The sequence below is a fragment of the Littorina saxatilis genome, linkage group LG16, assembly GCF_037325665.1.
Source record: "Littorina saxatilis isolate snail1 linkage group LG16, US_GU_Lsax_2.0, whole genome shotgun sequence".
Classification (NCBI taxonomy): Eukaryota; Metazoa; Mollusca; class Gastropoda; order Littorinimorpha; family Littorinidae; genus Littorina; species Littorina saxatilis.
This window is the reverse complement of record NC_090260.1, coordinates 46,961,155-46,977,795: the sequence shown is the minus strand read 5'-3', so window position 1 is coordinate 46,977,795 and position 16,641 is coordinate 46,961,155. Positions and strand designations below refer to the sequence as shown.

Below are 16,641 nucleotides of genomic sequence, written 5' to 3'. Positions count from 1 at the left end.
TCTTTGAACAACAAGGACAGGCGTGTGGCTTTTCTCCTGTATGTGTCAACATGTGGGTCTTCAAATCCCCTTTCAGAGCAAAATTCTTTGAACAACAAGGACAGGCGTGTGGCTTTTCTCCTGTATGTGTCAACATGTGGGTTTTCAAATCCCCTTTCAGAGCAAATTTCACTTTGCAAGAAGGACAGGCATGTGGCTTTTCTCCTGTATGTGTCAACATGTGGGTCTTCAAATTGTTTTTCCGAGTAAATTTCTTTGAACAACGAGGACAGGCATGTGGCTTTTCTCCTGTATGTGTCAACATGTGGGTGTTTAAAGACCCTTTCTGAGCAAATTTCTTTGAACAATGAGGACAGGCATGTGGCTTTTCTCCTGTATGTGTCAATATGTGGGTCTTCAAATCCCCTTTCTGGACAAATTTCTTTAAACAATGAGGACAGGCATGTGGCTTTTCTCCTGTATGTGTCAACATGTGGGCCTTCAAATGCTCTTTCCGAGTACATTTCTTTGAACAATGAGGACAAGCATGTGGCTTTTCTCCTGTATGTGTCAACATATGGGTCTTCAAAGTTTCTTTGTGAGCAAATTTCACTTTGCAAGAAGGACAGGCGTGTGGCTTTTCTCCTGTATGTATCAACATGTGGGTCTTCAAATACCCGTTGTGAGCAAATTTCTTTAAACAATGAGGACAGGCATGTGGCTTTTCTCCTGTATGTGTTAACATGTGTTTGTTTACACACCCCTTTTGACCAAATATTGTTGTACATTTAAGGCGGGCATGTGGTCTTTCACTTGAGACATATTGTCGTTTCTTACTGTATGGGAGTGCACATCTTCTCAAATTGTTCTTCAAACCAGGAAATTCATCTTTACCACCGTGTTCCACACTCTCAACGTGTTGTGTGGGTTCTACTGGCTCTTGTTTCACTTCCACTTGACAGTAACAGCCTGCAGACAGAGGACAAAATGCTGCTTGCGTTACACAGTCACGTGCAATGTCTGGTTTCCTGTCCTCTTCAACTTCCACACCACCACAAACAAAACTCTCACCATGCGCATACACACTTGTTGCAGGGATGACTTCAGCCGCTGAACTGCTGGTCTCTGTCACAGCTGGGAATGCCTCAGTGTTGAAGTCCTGCCCCGCATTGCATGTACACTCCTCTTTGCACTCGTCGGAGACCTCCATCACTGGCCTTGCTCCACCCTCCCCCACACCGTCTTTTTCACGCTTGATAACATTTGAACATGCACCCCAATCTTGTTCTGAAAATGAAGCTGTGTCTGCAATGGTTCCAAAATCAATTGGGATTTCTGCTGCCCCTTGTTTCTGCCTAATAACTTCACTGTAAGCACTGAACAATGTTGGTACTTCAGGTGCCTCTTGTTTCAGTCTAACAACGTCGCTGTAAGCACTGGATGATGTTGGTATTTCAGTTGCCTCTTGTTTCAGCCAAACAACGTTGCTGTCAGCACTGGACGATGTTGGTATTTCAGTTGCCTCTTGTTTCAGCCAAACAACGTTGCTGTCAGCACTGGACGATGTTGGTATTTCAGCTGCCTCTTGTTTCAGCCAAACAACGTTGCTGTGAGCACTGGACGATGTTGGTATTTCAGGTGCCTCTTGTTTCAGCCAAACAACGTTGCTGTCAGCACTGGACGATGTTGGTATTTCAGTTGCCTCTTGTTTCAGCCAAACAACGTTGCTGTCAGCACTGGACGATGTTGGTATTTCAGTTGCCTCTTGTTTCAGCCAAACAACGTTGCTGTCAGCACTGGACGATGTTGGTATTTCAGTTGCCTCTTGTTTCAGCCAAACAACGTTGCTGTCAGCACTGGACGATGTTGGTATTTCAGCTGTATGCTCCATCTGCACGTTGACTGTTTTGTCTGTCTTGAAATCTTCACCTGCTGGTGCTGTAACAGAAAATTCAAAAATCATTTGTAAGTCTCTTGATGAAAATGTTTCTGAAGGTATATAAGGCAATAGTGGGGTTTCCTCAAAACCCAACCCCCCCCCGATCAGCCCCTGCCTTAGTACAATAAACCATTCGATGTTCTCATATCTCTCTCTCTTCTCTTCCCCCTCCCCCCTCTCTCTCTCTCTCTCTCTCTCTCTCTCTCTCTCTCTCTCTCTCTCTCTCTCTCTCTCTCTCTCTCTCTCTCTCTCTCTCTCTCTCTCTCTCAGACAGCATTCCTGAAAGAAAGAAATTCACAACTCCCAAAGACAGAACGCTTTCCTTCTTTAAAGAAAAGAGGAGATGTTTTTGTTGTTAATTGGTGTTTAACGTCGTTTTTAACCGCGAAGGTCATATCGCGACGGAGGGAAGGGGGGAGATGGGATAAAGCCACTTTTATTTATTTATTTATTTATTTGGTGTTTAACGTCGTTTTCAACCACGAAGGTTATATCGCGACGGGGGAAGGGGGGAGATGGTATAGAGCTAATTATCAATTGTTTTTTGTTCACAAAAGCACTAATCAAAAACTTGCAACGTTGTACAATATTACCTTACTGGGAGAATGCAAGTTTCCAGTACAAAGGACTTACATACTTTATATATATTTCTTACATACTGCTTGACTAAAATCTTTACAAACATTGACTATATTCTATACAAGAAACACTTAAGGAGTTAATTATTAGTGTGTTTAAACCGCAGCTTGAATCCATTACACATTTTGTGCACAGGAAGCATTATTAACACACTGTCCTGATATGGCCCTTCATGGTCGACTGGGCGTTAAGCAAACAAACAAACAAACACATCTGTGCAAAGAAAAAAGGGGGTCGCCTTATTAACTTTTTTTTAACAATTTTTTAAACTTTTTTCTTTCTTTCTGTATTTGGTGTTTAACGTCGTTTTCATCCACGAAGGTTATATCGCGACGGGGGAAGGGGGGAGATGGGATAGAGCCACTTGTCAATTGTTTCTTGTTCACAAAAGCACTAATCAAAAATTTGCTCCAGGGGCTTGCAACTCGTCGCGATATAACCTTCGTGGTTGAAAACAACGTTAAAACCCAAATAAAGAAAGAAAGGGGCTTGCAACATAATAATAATAATAATGGACATTTGCTATAGCGCATAATCATATATATGCTCAATGCGCTTTATAACATTACTGCCGTGTGAGATGGAATTTTTTACACACTATATCACGCATTCACATTGACCAGCAAACCTCAAGCCTATTAGGGCGAGCATTCACCTTTCACGGCCTTTACTCCAAGTCACACGGGTATTTGATGGACATTTTTATCTATGCCTATACAATTTTGCCAGGAAAGAACCTTTTGTCAATCGTGGGATCTTTAACGTGCACACCCCAATATAGTGTACACGAAGGAACCTCGGTTTTTCGTCTCATCCGAAAGACTAGCACTTGAACCCACCACCAAGGTTAGGAAAGGGGGGAGAAAATTGCTAACGCCCTGACCCAGGGTCGAACTCGCAACCTCTCGCTTCCGAGCGCAAGTGCGTTACCACTCGGCCACCCAGTCCCATAGTACAATGTATTACCTTACTGGGAGAATGCAAGTTTCCAGTAAAAGGACTTAACATTTCTTACATACTGCTTGACTAAAATCTTTACAAAAATTGACTATATTCTATACAAGAAACACTTAACAAGGGTAAAAGGAGAAACAGAATCCGTTAGTCGCCTCTTACGACATGCTGGGGAGCATCGGGTAAATTCTTTTTCGTCCCAACCAATATGGGACTCCCCCTAACCCGCGGGGGGCGCCCGACCTGATCTGAGATGCTGATCCAAACCATTTTCACAAGAAAGAGTCTTTAAAGTCATCTTCTTCCATAGAGGACTGGGTTCTTGCAAACGTCTCAGAGTCCTGAGTTTACAGAGTCCCAGGCTTTATGCTGTATGTGGGCATACGTGCCTAGTTGAAAGTATTTCAGATGAGTTTACTCAAGTTACATACCCGTCGCGATATAACCTTGAATGGTTGAAAACGACGTTAAACACCAAATAAAAAAAGAAAGAAAGAAAGTTACATACACACACCCTGCGACCAAAGGAACATAGGCTTTAGTGGTAAAGGGGAATAATCACGTTTTTATCTCTAACTCAAGAGGAAGAAAAGGCAGTTGCTTCCCTTAAAAGTGACTGAGCGAAACTTGAATTTTTATGTTTTTGTTGCCGCAGCCTCAACACGACCCCCACACACCAACGCATATATCGCTATCTCATTCTTTGGACCACAAAAACCATGTAGTGGAAGTGTACTGTTCAGAAATGTCGGATTCTTTACTTTCTTTATTTGGTGTTTAACGTCGTTTTCAACCACGAAGGTTATATCGCGACGAGGGAAAGGGGGGAGATGGGATAGGGGAAAGGGAGGAGATGGGATAGAGCCACTTGTTAAGTGTTTCTTGTTCACAAAAGCACTAATCAAAAAATTGCTCCAGGGACTTGCAACGTAGTACAATATATGACCTTACTGGGAGAATGCAAGTTTCCAGTACAAAGGACTAAACATTTCTTACATACTGCTTGACTAAAATCTTTACAAACATTGACTATATTCTATACAAGAACAACTTAACAAGGGTAAAAGGAGGAACAGAATCCGTTAGTCGCCTCTTACGACATGCGGGGTGCAGAGAAATAAGGATGTGGAAAAGAAGACTTTCGGTAAGTGAAATAAAGGTGATTGATCCAGTCAGGTAGAAATAAGACAACAAGAAAAGAATTGGAAAAATGCAGGGAATAGTAGGGAGAGTTTTCTTGGAAGGAAATATAGGTGAAAGGACTGGTAAGGCAGAAATAAGACAAAAGAAGAGAAGTAAAGGAGTGGGGTAGCTTAGTATAAACACTCCCGCCGCGTGAAGGCGACCCCATGGGAGCAATGTCGGATTACAACATAACAAAACAGTTGCAGGTTTTGTCAGCATCAGTTTCTGCATTTTCATGTGTAATTGTTCTTTTTATTACAAAACACAAACTGAAATGTATTATGCTTCTGATGATTTTTGACAATCTGTGGTGAATATAACACTTATATTTGGATGGTTTGCAACTTTCATATTTCTGCTTGATTTAAAGCAGTTGAGACACTTTGCCTTCAAGTGAAATTAAGACCAGGAGACATATATACAAGAAAGCTTAATCAAAACTGATGTTGCTGTCTGGGCAGGTAGCTTTTGACCTTGGCTGATCATCGAACGCAGAAGAAGAAGACCTTAGCTGATTCATTTTGCTGAGTTGTGATTGGCTATGTCTGCCTCACTTACTTTTTAAGCTAACCTACCACTAGGACAATGATAAAATTAAATATTAGGAATGGGAATTGAAAAAAGTAAAAAAAGGCTGAACATTTTGAAGAAATAGCATTCGAAGACGCTTTGCACCAAGTTACTGGCGCAAAGCAAAGGCGCTTTGAATAGGGGCGTCCGGGTCTCCAAAAAAACCAACACGATTTGGTGTTATCTGAGCTCCGAGTTTACCACTAAAATCAGTTTTTTGCCTCCCCCATTTATTTTTGTGGTGGACACTTTTGCCTTTTTGGCGGACAATTCCCATGACTGAAATTTGTTGAAAAATTGCAGTGTTCAACTCCGTGCAAAAAAAGTCAATGAAACTAGATAATTTTCTACATGACTTTAAGCCCAAAGAGACCTGTGCAAGGAAATGCGAGAAGCATTGTCCTTTTAACTCATAGTTTAGGGGTCGAAAAGAAACATTGTCCTATTAACTCATAGTTTAGGGGTCGAAAGGAAACATTGTTCTTTTAACTCATAGTTTAGGGGTCGAAAAGAAACATTGTCCTTGTAACTCATATACTGTTCAAAAAAAGAAACGCATAGCTTGTAATATTTGGTTAATTTAGTTATATGGCTACAAGGATATCCACCAAACTGCAGAAAATGTTTATCTGGTCGTCGACCTTTCGTCCATTGCCACAAGTGAGCTCTGCACGTGACGCATGCGTTATCAGTGGCTACAATGTCAAAATTGCTCATTTGGCATGACCACTCGTCATGCTTCAGTGTAATCTCGTGAAACTCGGGGAATATTGAGCTCTCACCATGTCTTCCAAAACCCATAAAAGCGGATTGTTCGCCACAAAGAAATCAGACGACAATTCAGCGACGAAAGATGGCCCGATTGAGCAGAGAAGACCGCCAAATTGCATTGGGTCGTTTACAAGCAGGCCAAAGTGAAAGTGCAATCGCCAGGCACTTCCACGTGTCCCAGAGCACCATCAGTAGACTGTGGGTCAGGTTTCAAGCCACTGGCTCCGTTGCTGACTTGCCACGAGCGGGAAGACCAAGGGCGACAACTGCTGCTCACGACCGCTTCATACGGCTCCGCCACCTCCGGAATCGTTTCCTGTCGGCCTCATCTTCTGTCCAGGCTCTCCCCGGGCCACACCGATTATCGGACTAGACCGTGCGGAACCGCCTGCATGAAGCTGGTTTGAGAGCTCGCAGACCTCACAGAGGAGCTGTCCTCACCCGCCGCCATATCGCCAGAACCGAGTGCAGTGGGGCAACCAGCACCTTCGCTGGACCGTCCGGAATCACTGGAGACACGTGTGGTTCAGCGACGAGTCCTACTTCCTGCTCCAGCGACATGATGGCCGGAGGAGGGTCTACCGGAGAGTAAACGAACGTTACGTGCCCAACTGTGTGGATGAGGCACCCGTTCATGGTGGTGGAGGCGTCATGGTGTGGGGGGCGATCAATACCGCTGGAAGGAGCACACTGGTGCACGTCCAAAGGCGCATACACTGGGCGAAAGGTCACGTTTTGGCACTATAACGTGGCATATAACATGAAACATGAAGTTAATCAACTGAATTTTGTGGCATTATACCTGTGCGATTCACATCAAGTTAGAACAAGAAGAGCAAACGCTCGATCGAGTCACTTTCGCAGTTCTGAATATTATATGAGGCATCAGATGGACAGGAAGAAATTGCTATTCACAACACAATGAGTCACGTTCACATAAAATTTGAGCCCGGTCACTTTTATAGTTTCCGAGAAAAGCCCAACGTTAAGTTGTGTGTTGCCGAACAGAAAAGGCTAGTTATCTCCCTTGTTTTTCTGATAACGTTCGTCAAAGGCTACAGATGTAAATACTTTGATGTAAAGAATAATCCTACAAAGTTTCAATCACATCCGATGAACTTTGTCAAAGATATAAAATGTCTAATTTTTCCTTTGACGCTGACCTGTGACCTTGAAAAAGGTCAAAGGTCAACGAAACCATCGTTAAAGTGTAGAGGTCATTGGAGGTCACGACTAAACAAAATATGAGCCCGATCGCTTTGATAGTTTCCGAGAAAAGTCCAACGTTAAGGTGGTGTCTACGGACGGCCGGCCGGACAGACTAACACTGACCGATTACATAGTCACATTTTCTCAAGTGACTCAAAAACTGCCGTAACGCAATAAAATCCCTGGGATTTTAGCGGGGTGCAAAACACGGTAAAACATCGAGTTTTGGTGTCTGTGTTTTGGACGTTTTCGCTACGTTAACGCACGGCGATTCACGTCGTGTTAAACACGTTTCAGCAGTGCGCAAAACACCACAAAACCTATGGAGTTACGATACGTTTTTCTGGTTTCTAAAACTTGATGTTAGAGTGTTGTTTTGATGAATTATTCTGCGTTTTCATCAGCCTGGTGCCGAACCCCGGCCGCCTCTCGGCGAGTCTGCAGAATCAAACGATTATCGGCTTCCTCTCTCTCTCTTTCTCTCTCAGCACGGTCACACACACACACACACACATACACACACACTTATATACACACACACACACACATTGCACCGGCATACATCATACACACACACACACACACACACACACACACACACACACACACACACACACACACACCGTCACACACACATTCACACCGTCACTGCACACACACATTATAACTGACATATATAATGACACACAAACGGTACACACAGGCACACGCACAGGCACACACACGCACACACTGGGACACACAAACATACACACACACACACACACACACATGCACGCACGCGCGGCACACTATGGGCACACACACACACACCTTTTTTGGTATCTCTTATTTTCTCCATAAGAGCCTTGTAAGTGCACAAGAGGAGATACAGTACGAATAGCCCGTGCGTTGAGCAGAGAAAGTAGGTCATTTTAAACTGACAATTTTTGGCCAGCCAGATAAGAGTTTGTCTCTATTCCTTAGCAAACCTCCGGTGCCGAGCGAGTTAATCACTTTCACATGTGTTGCTGAGGCGAGCTTTGCTGGCCCTGAGAAAGCCGACTGACCACAGAGAGGGCTTTGTTCTAGTTCCCCCCCTCCCCAAAACATCCGGCCGAGAGGGTGGCTGATTGACTGGACTTTACTCTCCATTTATCTGTAGGAAGTGACTGAGTTGGAGATTTTAGGATTTTCATTGCCCTTCCTTTTCTGATAATGTTTTAATCACATCGGTTTTGGATGCAACACATAATGTCCTTTTTACATTTAGTCAAGTTTTGACTAAATGTTTTAACGTAGAGGGGGGAATCGAGACGAGGGTCGTGGTGTATGTGCGTGTGTCTGTGTGTGTGTGTGTGTGTGTGTGTCTGTCTGTGTGTGTCTGTGTGTAGAGCGATTCAGACTAAACTACTGGACCGATCTTTATGAAATTTGACATGAGAGTTTCTGGGTATGAAATCCCCGAACGTTTTTTTCTTTTTTTTTGATAAATGTCTTTGATGACGTCATATCCGGCTTTTCGTGAAAGTTGAGGCGGCACTGTCACGCCCTCATTTTTCAACCAAATTGGTTGAAATTTTGGTCGGGTAATGTTCGACGAAGCCCGGACTTCGGTATTGCATTTCAGCGTGGTGGCTTAAAAATTAATTAATGACTTTGGTCATTAAAAATCGGAAAATTGTAAAAAAAAATATGTTTTTTATAAAACGATCCAAATTTACGTTTATCTTATTCTCCATCATTTGCTGATTCCAAAAACATATAAATATGTTATATTCGGATTAAAAACAAGCTCTGAAAATTAAATATATATAAAAATTATTATCAAAATTAAATTTTCAAAATCAATTTAAAAACACGTTCATCTTATTCCTTGTCGGTTCCTGATTCCAAAAACATATAGATATGATATTTTTGGATTAAAAACACGCTCAGAAAGTTAAAACGAAGAGAGGTACAGAAAAGCGTGCCCTCCTTCCCAGCGCAACTACTACCCCGCTCTTCTTGTCAATTTCACTGCCTATGCCGTGAGCGGTGGACTGACGATGCTACGAGTATACGGTCTTGCTGCGTTGCATTGCGTTCAGTTTCATTCTGTGAGTTCGACAGCTACTTGACTAAATGTTGTATTTTCGCCTTACGCGACTTGTTACATTTAGTCAAGTTTTGACTAAATGTTTTAACATAGAGGGGGAATCGAGACGAGGGTCGTGGTGTCTGTGTGTCTGTGTGCGTGTGTGTGTGTAGAGCGATTCAGAGTAAACTACTGGACCGATCTTTATGAAATTTGACATGAGAGTTCCCCGGACGTTTTTTTCATTTTTTCGATAAATGTCTTTGATGACGTCATATCCGGCTTTTTGTAAAAGTTGAGGCGGCACTGTCACACCCTCATTTTTCAAATTGATTGAAATTTTGGCCAAGCAATCTTCGACAAAGGCCGGACCTCGGTATTGCATTTCAGCTTGGTGGCTTAAAAACTAATTAATGACTTTGGTCATTAAAAATCTAAAAATTGTAGAAATTTTTTTTTATAAAACGATCCAAATGTACGTTCATCTTATTCTTCATCATTTTCTGATTCCAAAAACATATAAATAAAAATATAATTTTTGTTATCAAAATTAAATTTTTGAAATCAATTCAAAAACACTTTCATCTTATTCCTTGTCGGTTCCTGATTCCAAAAACATATAGATATAATATGTTTGGATTAAAAACACGCTCAGAAAACACTCCCCACCTCCCTCCTTAAAATACTTCGCAGAATTTGCACGGATGGCCATGGATGCGCTCACAAGTGCTTTCCCCGTCTCTGTGAATGTGGACAGTTTACCTCTTTGACCGCTGCCAATCACTCCAGCAAGATTTCTGCAACCTACACACCCTTGTCAACGAACATAACCTGAAACCCCATGAGGTTTTTTTTAGATAAACATTGCACGCTTCAATGGAAGCTAGCATACACCCTGTGTCTCTCAATAGTAGAAGGCTGAAATAGGATATCTGTTTTAAAAAACCCTGATCTCCGTTCCTCCTTCCCACCCCTCAATACTCTCTCACACCGAGCTTTTTCTTCTTCATTGGATTATTTTTCCAGTTATCTATTTACTTACCTATTCAGCCAAAAATATAACAATATCCCACATAACAAAAATTAAAAAAATAAGCCTACAAAACCGCTCCAGTCCAACCATATTCCGCGTACACAATCTTCACTTCCATCCCCATTTTGAAATATTATCGCAACAGACTTCCAGATATAATTATAACACGATTATATATGTGTTCTCTGGTTGCATGTTTGTTCAGTGTCTTGTGGGGGGTATATGAACATCTCAGTGGCAGGGGGATGGAAGCACTTGTTAATGAGTGGGAGTGTGTATGCGCGTGGTGTGCACGAGGATGTATGCACGTGAGTGATATTTGTAAATGTGTATTATTATAATATCATCTTTGTATTTATATTATTGAAATTGTTATATCTCGATGTACAGCGCTAAGAGCATAGTTAAATTTGTGAAGCGGCGCTATATAAGCTATCTTTATTATTATTATTATTATTGTCCCCACATAAAGCATATCAATAATAATAATAATAAATGAGCATTTATATAGCGCAACATCATAACTTTACAATTATGCTCTTTGCGCTTAACTCTACCTGTCCTAAAGCAAGTTGCAGTTCTAAGAGGACGTTAAAACTAGTTATCATCATCATCAACACACACACACACACATATGAAAGAACCCATGCCATGTATATTTTATGATTGTTGTTTTGGTCTGAATACAATTTGGAATCTTACTACACTCTTGTTAATTGATTTTGCATTTTGTTGTCAGAAGTATTTTGTTTGTTGGTTCGTGTCTGGTGCGTGTGGTTTGAATGCCGTCCTGTCAAATGTCTTTTAAAAACAGATTCACGGTAACATCTTCGACGCAGACACAGACAGTTAGGAAGGGCTCCTAATATGAACCACTTTTTGTTTTGTTTCATGCTGATAACTAGCGTGTTTTCTTGCGAAGAAGTTTTATTTTGTGTTTGGTAGTCCTTTTCTCTTAGGTTAACCGTTAGGCCTATTTAGAGTGAAATAGCTTTGATAAACATTCAACAAAAATTAAATGCAGACAAAATCACAAATGGTCCATAATAGGAGCCTGGGCGCCTAATATGGACCAGTGAAGCGGCCTTCATGAATCACTGTAAAAAGCCCCCTATACTTCAAAATAACATGATACAACTTCAAAAATGCTTTAGATTGATCTGTTTCGGGATGATGAGAGCCTTATTTGAAGCACATAGTGAAACTAAAGAAGCTTATCAAAAACAGAGTGAAAATAAGTGAAATTATCAACTTCCACGAAAAGAAGACTTTTTTTTAAATCTCGAGGACTAGTTATAGGTTATTTCCAGCAAGCTTCTTAATGAATTATTGAAAATAGCTTTTAGCTTTTTTTTCTCGATTTGTTGAAGGTGGTCCATATTAGGGGACTCGCACATACTTTGAGATCTTGCTATTATTTTTTGTTTGCACGGTAAAAACTCGGGGTCAACCCTGCTAAAATGTAACAAATGCGGTCTTAGCTGTCATATATAGCAATTTTTGTGTGATAAAAGCTTTGGCTGTGGACACGGAAACGAGTCCGTTTTCGGCGGAAAATTGAGAGTGAACGCTGCCAAACCCAGTGAGTGAAAAAAAGAGAAAAAGCCTAACGGTTTTGAGATTTGTGTTTCTGCAATACAGCGAACAAAACTTTTTTGAGCGCTCTAGCGCCGTTAGTTTTTCAGAACAGGAGGTGGTCCATATTAGGAGCCGGTCCATATTAGGAGCCCTTCCCTTATAATTATATCTACGTGAAGCTACCACCGCTCGGCTTCACACACACACACACACACACACACACACACAGACACACTTTTAATTAGTTGCTTTTGGCACACGGCCTCATCATCTGAACTTGAAACAACTACAAAACACAACAACGTACAACAACAGCATGGTTGTGCCTGTCGGGTTATCGGTCACCATAAGGCGCCTGTACTTGTCAGTCTCTCTTTTTAGATCAGTGGCCAGGCTGTGCCGGCGATAGTTTGGTAAAGTCGCGCAGACCGCGCATGCGCCATGTGCAGTAAAATGTTATCAAAAATGGCGGATACATCTAACTCGTGCTAAGAAACGTTTCAAAACCAAGCTTTATGGACGTTTTTATGACTACGTACTCCAGCAGACATCAACTTGTGGTCGACGTGTGTGGGTTTTGCTCAAAATACGTAAGTATTCGTCAGCCGTTTGGCTTCTCGAATTAAGTTTCAACTTTGTCTCTGTCTCGAACCACAGGCGGAAGGTATCCTTGTTCAGGCTTCACTGGACCACTACTTTCTATGAGTATGAAAGTGGTCCAGTGGACGATACCTTCCGCCTGTGCTCGAACCAAATACTAAGCTTACCAGTTACCACACTGTCATACTCATAGTCATAGTGATATCACTGATACATTTGTACAGGTAAACATGGCTGTTTGCTGAAAATCAGTCTTTGTGAAAAATTGTAATGATGTCTCTGAAGTGTGATTCAGTCCCTAATTCATTCAGTGATTCATTTTGATGGGACGTCAACCCATGGTGAGGCTAATATTAGTAATAATGATATTTGATCGTATTCTGCCAGTGCCATTGCCAACTGCCATGGTTGTTCTTGTGTGCACTAATTAGTAATTTACTAGCAACAGGAGTTCGAGTTCTACTATAGTAGTATTTTACTAAATCATTACTACTAGTACTAAATACTACTGCTACTACTAGCTTTAAACAAGCTATGGTTTGAATGACCAGCTAAATGCTAATAGTTAATAAGTACATTATTTTTGCATCAGCGAGGTATACATAAATTTAACAAAGTGGATTCACAGCGCGCGGCGCGTTGTGCAGCGTTGCGATTTACAACGCGCGGCGCTATGAGGAACGCTGCGATTCACGACGCGCGATGTATTCTTGTTTGTTTGTTTGTTTGTTTATTTGTTGCTTAACGTCCAGCCGACTACGCAGAGCCATATCAGGACGAGGAAGGGGGGGATGAAGGGGGCCACTTGTCAAGTGATTCCTGTTTACAAATGCACTAACCCATTACTTGTGTCCCAGCAGGCTTTAGTAAAACTAAATTAATACCTACTGGAAGATTACCAGTTTCCAGTATGTTAAAATAGGCTTAACCTATCTACTGCTGGACTTACATCAGAACACTAACAGATTAAACTATACATGAATCGCGAGACAAGCGGCAAAAGAAGCGATTTTTGGAAAAAATACAGGTGAATGAGCAAGAAGGCAGAAAAAAGAAAAGAATTCATGAAGAAAAAGAGAGCATGACAGGAAAGAGGAACCAAAAATCTACCTAACAGCAAACTAGAAAGCTCCTGCGGTTCCAAAAACAGGAGGGGCCTTTAATTTCATAACCGCAGTGCCCCACTGCGGGAGCGATGTATTCTGCCGATACATGTCCTTCACAATCGCAAAGTTTACAACAGCTACATCTATCTGATCTATTTGACTTTGAGAAATAAAACTGTCAATAAAACGAAAAACAGAGCTGAGCCATTCTCTCTCTCTCACTCTTTCAACTGAATTCACCAGTATATCGCCGCGTCGATGTAAAAACGTGCCTACCTCTGCTAAACAATCCTTCTCATTGCGGTCAATGCGCATGCGCCAATCTTGGACTTACAAAAATGCGACTCTTTGACCGATCGAACCATGGGTTAGGGTAAGGGTTAGGTTGTTCACGACCTGATTAATCTCCCCATGTTAGCGCATGCGCATTGACCGCAATGAGAAGGATTGTTCAGGCAGAGTTTTCAGTATGTGACACCGGCCTTGAATACTTGGCAGTCATACTCATATCACTACATGTCATTACAATGGCTTCTACTATATATATGGAAAGGAGCTGAGTTTTTAAACTGGGATGACGTTTTTAAACAATTATCCGAGTACAGTGCCTCGGAACTGTTAATCGGTGTCACACCAGTTAACACTTCAGCAGCCATTTTGGAATTCGCGCATGCGCAGATAATTTATTCAGCGTGGGTTTTTTTTCCAGTTGATTTGAACACGTATATATATACAAAAATAAAGCGCATCAACAATCTGCGCTGGTGAGAGCAATAGCCGCGCTCTGGGAATTGTTGCACTGCACAACGTGCCGCGCTCTGTGAATTGCCGCGCTGCACAGCGCGCTGCGCTCTGTGAATCGCTTGCCTAAATTTAAATATTTTATTAAAAAAATACCGCATGGTTTTGCTTGACCAAATCATTTATCAGCTAACAATATGCTTTTATTTCAGTTGGACCTGAGTTGGGCATGGTTCCGTTGTCTCCGCAACAACAGCTTGGTTACTCAAGAATTGCAGGCATGTCCAGTTTGCAGCATGTGCAGGCTGACCCCGCTGAGTGTGAAGATCTGATGGCTGATCTAGACACAACATAAGCTGCTTGACACTATTCCAAGGTAAGCAAGAAGCTTTGAAAATAGTTACTTTAAGTGTTACTTAGTAAGTGTACATTTTTGTGGGTGAACCATCGGTAACCGTCCAGTCCCCCCCCCCCCCCCCCCCCCTCGACACCCCCACCCACACAACATACAAACACGCACACAAACTTGGGTTTGTACTACAACTATTAGTTTTAACTACTCTTCATAAATGGGTTATGTAATTCATCAGAGGTCTGAAGTCATTATGGTTTTGCAAATTAGTAAGAGACTATGTGGGTGTATGGATTCAGTAATGCACAATTTTAATATTTGCAATACTCCTGCTGGTGAGTTCACTACAAACAGGTACTACAATCATTAGAACTGATCTATGTTATTTGTTAATGAGGATGATTAATCGTAATCTCACTGGCAAACTGTCATGATACTATTGCCATTGACAGTGCTAGATCACTTCATAAAGTTATTTTAGTAAGTAATCATATGATATTGATAATTTTGATATAGTGATTTACTGACGGTGACAATGACATGTTATCTTCATACTATTCCAGGTACAAGATGCTAAACGTGCAGATATCAAGGGCTTGGGATTTCGGCTCCTGGAGATGCTACTTGTAACTCTTTTGTGAGTACCGGTACATGTATACTGGGTGTTTTCTCAGGTTTTGTCCGCTGTCAGTGTGAGATTTATATTGTGGTACAGTGGAACCCCCCTGTTAAGACCCCCCAATTTAAGACTCCCTCCTTTTAAAGACCTTGTTTTCTCAGACTTTCTGTTCATAACCTCTGTAAAATTACCCCCCTTTTAAGACTCCCTCCTTTTTAAGACTGAATTTTCTCAGATTATTGGAGGTCTTAAAAGGGGTGTTCCACTGTATAACCTGTTTTTCTAGTTTCATGGTTTAGCCACGACTCACTTTGAATGAGGGTCATCTGCCAGGCATTTAGCTGATTATCTGATAGTGATAAGTGATATTTATTAATTTGCTATTTATAAATTACAGTTGCAGTAAACTAACACTGTCGCACAAAGTATGTGACTTTAAAAAAAGATTTGTTTGAAATCATGTGAGCTCTGTCCACTAGATGATGGAGAAGGGAATTTTTCCAGTTGAGTCTGCAACATGGATTTTTCTCTCTCAGGATAACAAATACAGTATGGAAGGAAAAATTTAGGGTTGGTGTGGTGATAACAATAAAGATATGTCATAGTGACTTGACTAATTGATTTGAATTCTGCTGCAGGTCAGTCGCCCCCACCTCCTGCTCCTGACCTGGTTGCCTACTACAACTTCGAGGAAATACTGTTACGAAGCGGTTTACTCGTATTTTTGGTAATGTGTATTGTTGTAAATAGAATAGACTATAGCGATGGTCAGACATTGGAAAGGGCTATAGGCTGCATACCGTCGCGTTGACCGCAGTTGAACCTTTGTGTAACTGACAAGGTTTTTCACGTGCAAGTAATGCAGGCGACAGCTCACTGGCAATGTCATAGCAAAAACGACTTTGTAAAATCAGTCGCCGTCAAGGAGCCAAGCTCGACTCATGTTTTTCGTAACACGTTAGCAGACGGGCTCCTGTTTTAGGTATCTGACTGAAGAAGGATGAAGACTGACGAACTTTCCCTATCAGTCTACGTGATATCTTCCATTTTCATATTCATGCCAGGCCGGCGACTGTACTAAATGTTGGCTTTACACTCTTTTGAGGTATGTTTGAAACCGGTTATATTTTCATGTCATGCTGTCGTATGTGAGAAGAGTGACTGTTTCTGTGTTTAACGTTATTGTGTAGGCCTAAGCTATTGTGCTACACTGCTTAAACATGTGAGGGTTTTACGTAACGTTTTCTTGGTTTTAGAAAACAGGAATTAACGTGTAAATAATTATATTGGCTCATGCAGCTTAATATGTT

General features: G+C 41.5%; 1 protein-coding gene and 1 long non-coding RNA gene across 2 annotated transcripts in view; one reads left to right on the top strand and one right to left on the bottom strand.

The window, feature by feature from the left end:
- Positions 1-1,911, bottom strand: part of LOC138949692 (gastrula zinc finger protein XlCGF58.1-like) — a 3,554-nt gene extending 1,643 nt beyond the window's left edge. Inside the window, exon 1 of the mRNA XM_070321476.1 lies at positions 1-1,911. This exon is cut by the window's left edge and continues 1,643 nt beyond it. Coding sequence (XP_070177577.1) covers positions 1-1,870 — 1,870 coding nt within the window. The 5' untranslated portion in view covers positions 1,871-1,911.
- Positions 1,912-11,939: 10,028 nt separating this feature from the next.
- On the top strand, positions 11,940-16,027 carry LOC138949773 (uncharacterized). The gene is made up of 4 exons (XR_011450434.1): positions 11,940-12,503; positions 14,573-14,736; positions 15,276-15,349; positions 15,970-16,027. It is a non-coding gene; the product is annotated as an uncharacterized lncRNA (long non-coding RNA).
- Positions 16,028-16,641: the final 614 nt, after the last annotated feature.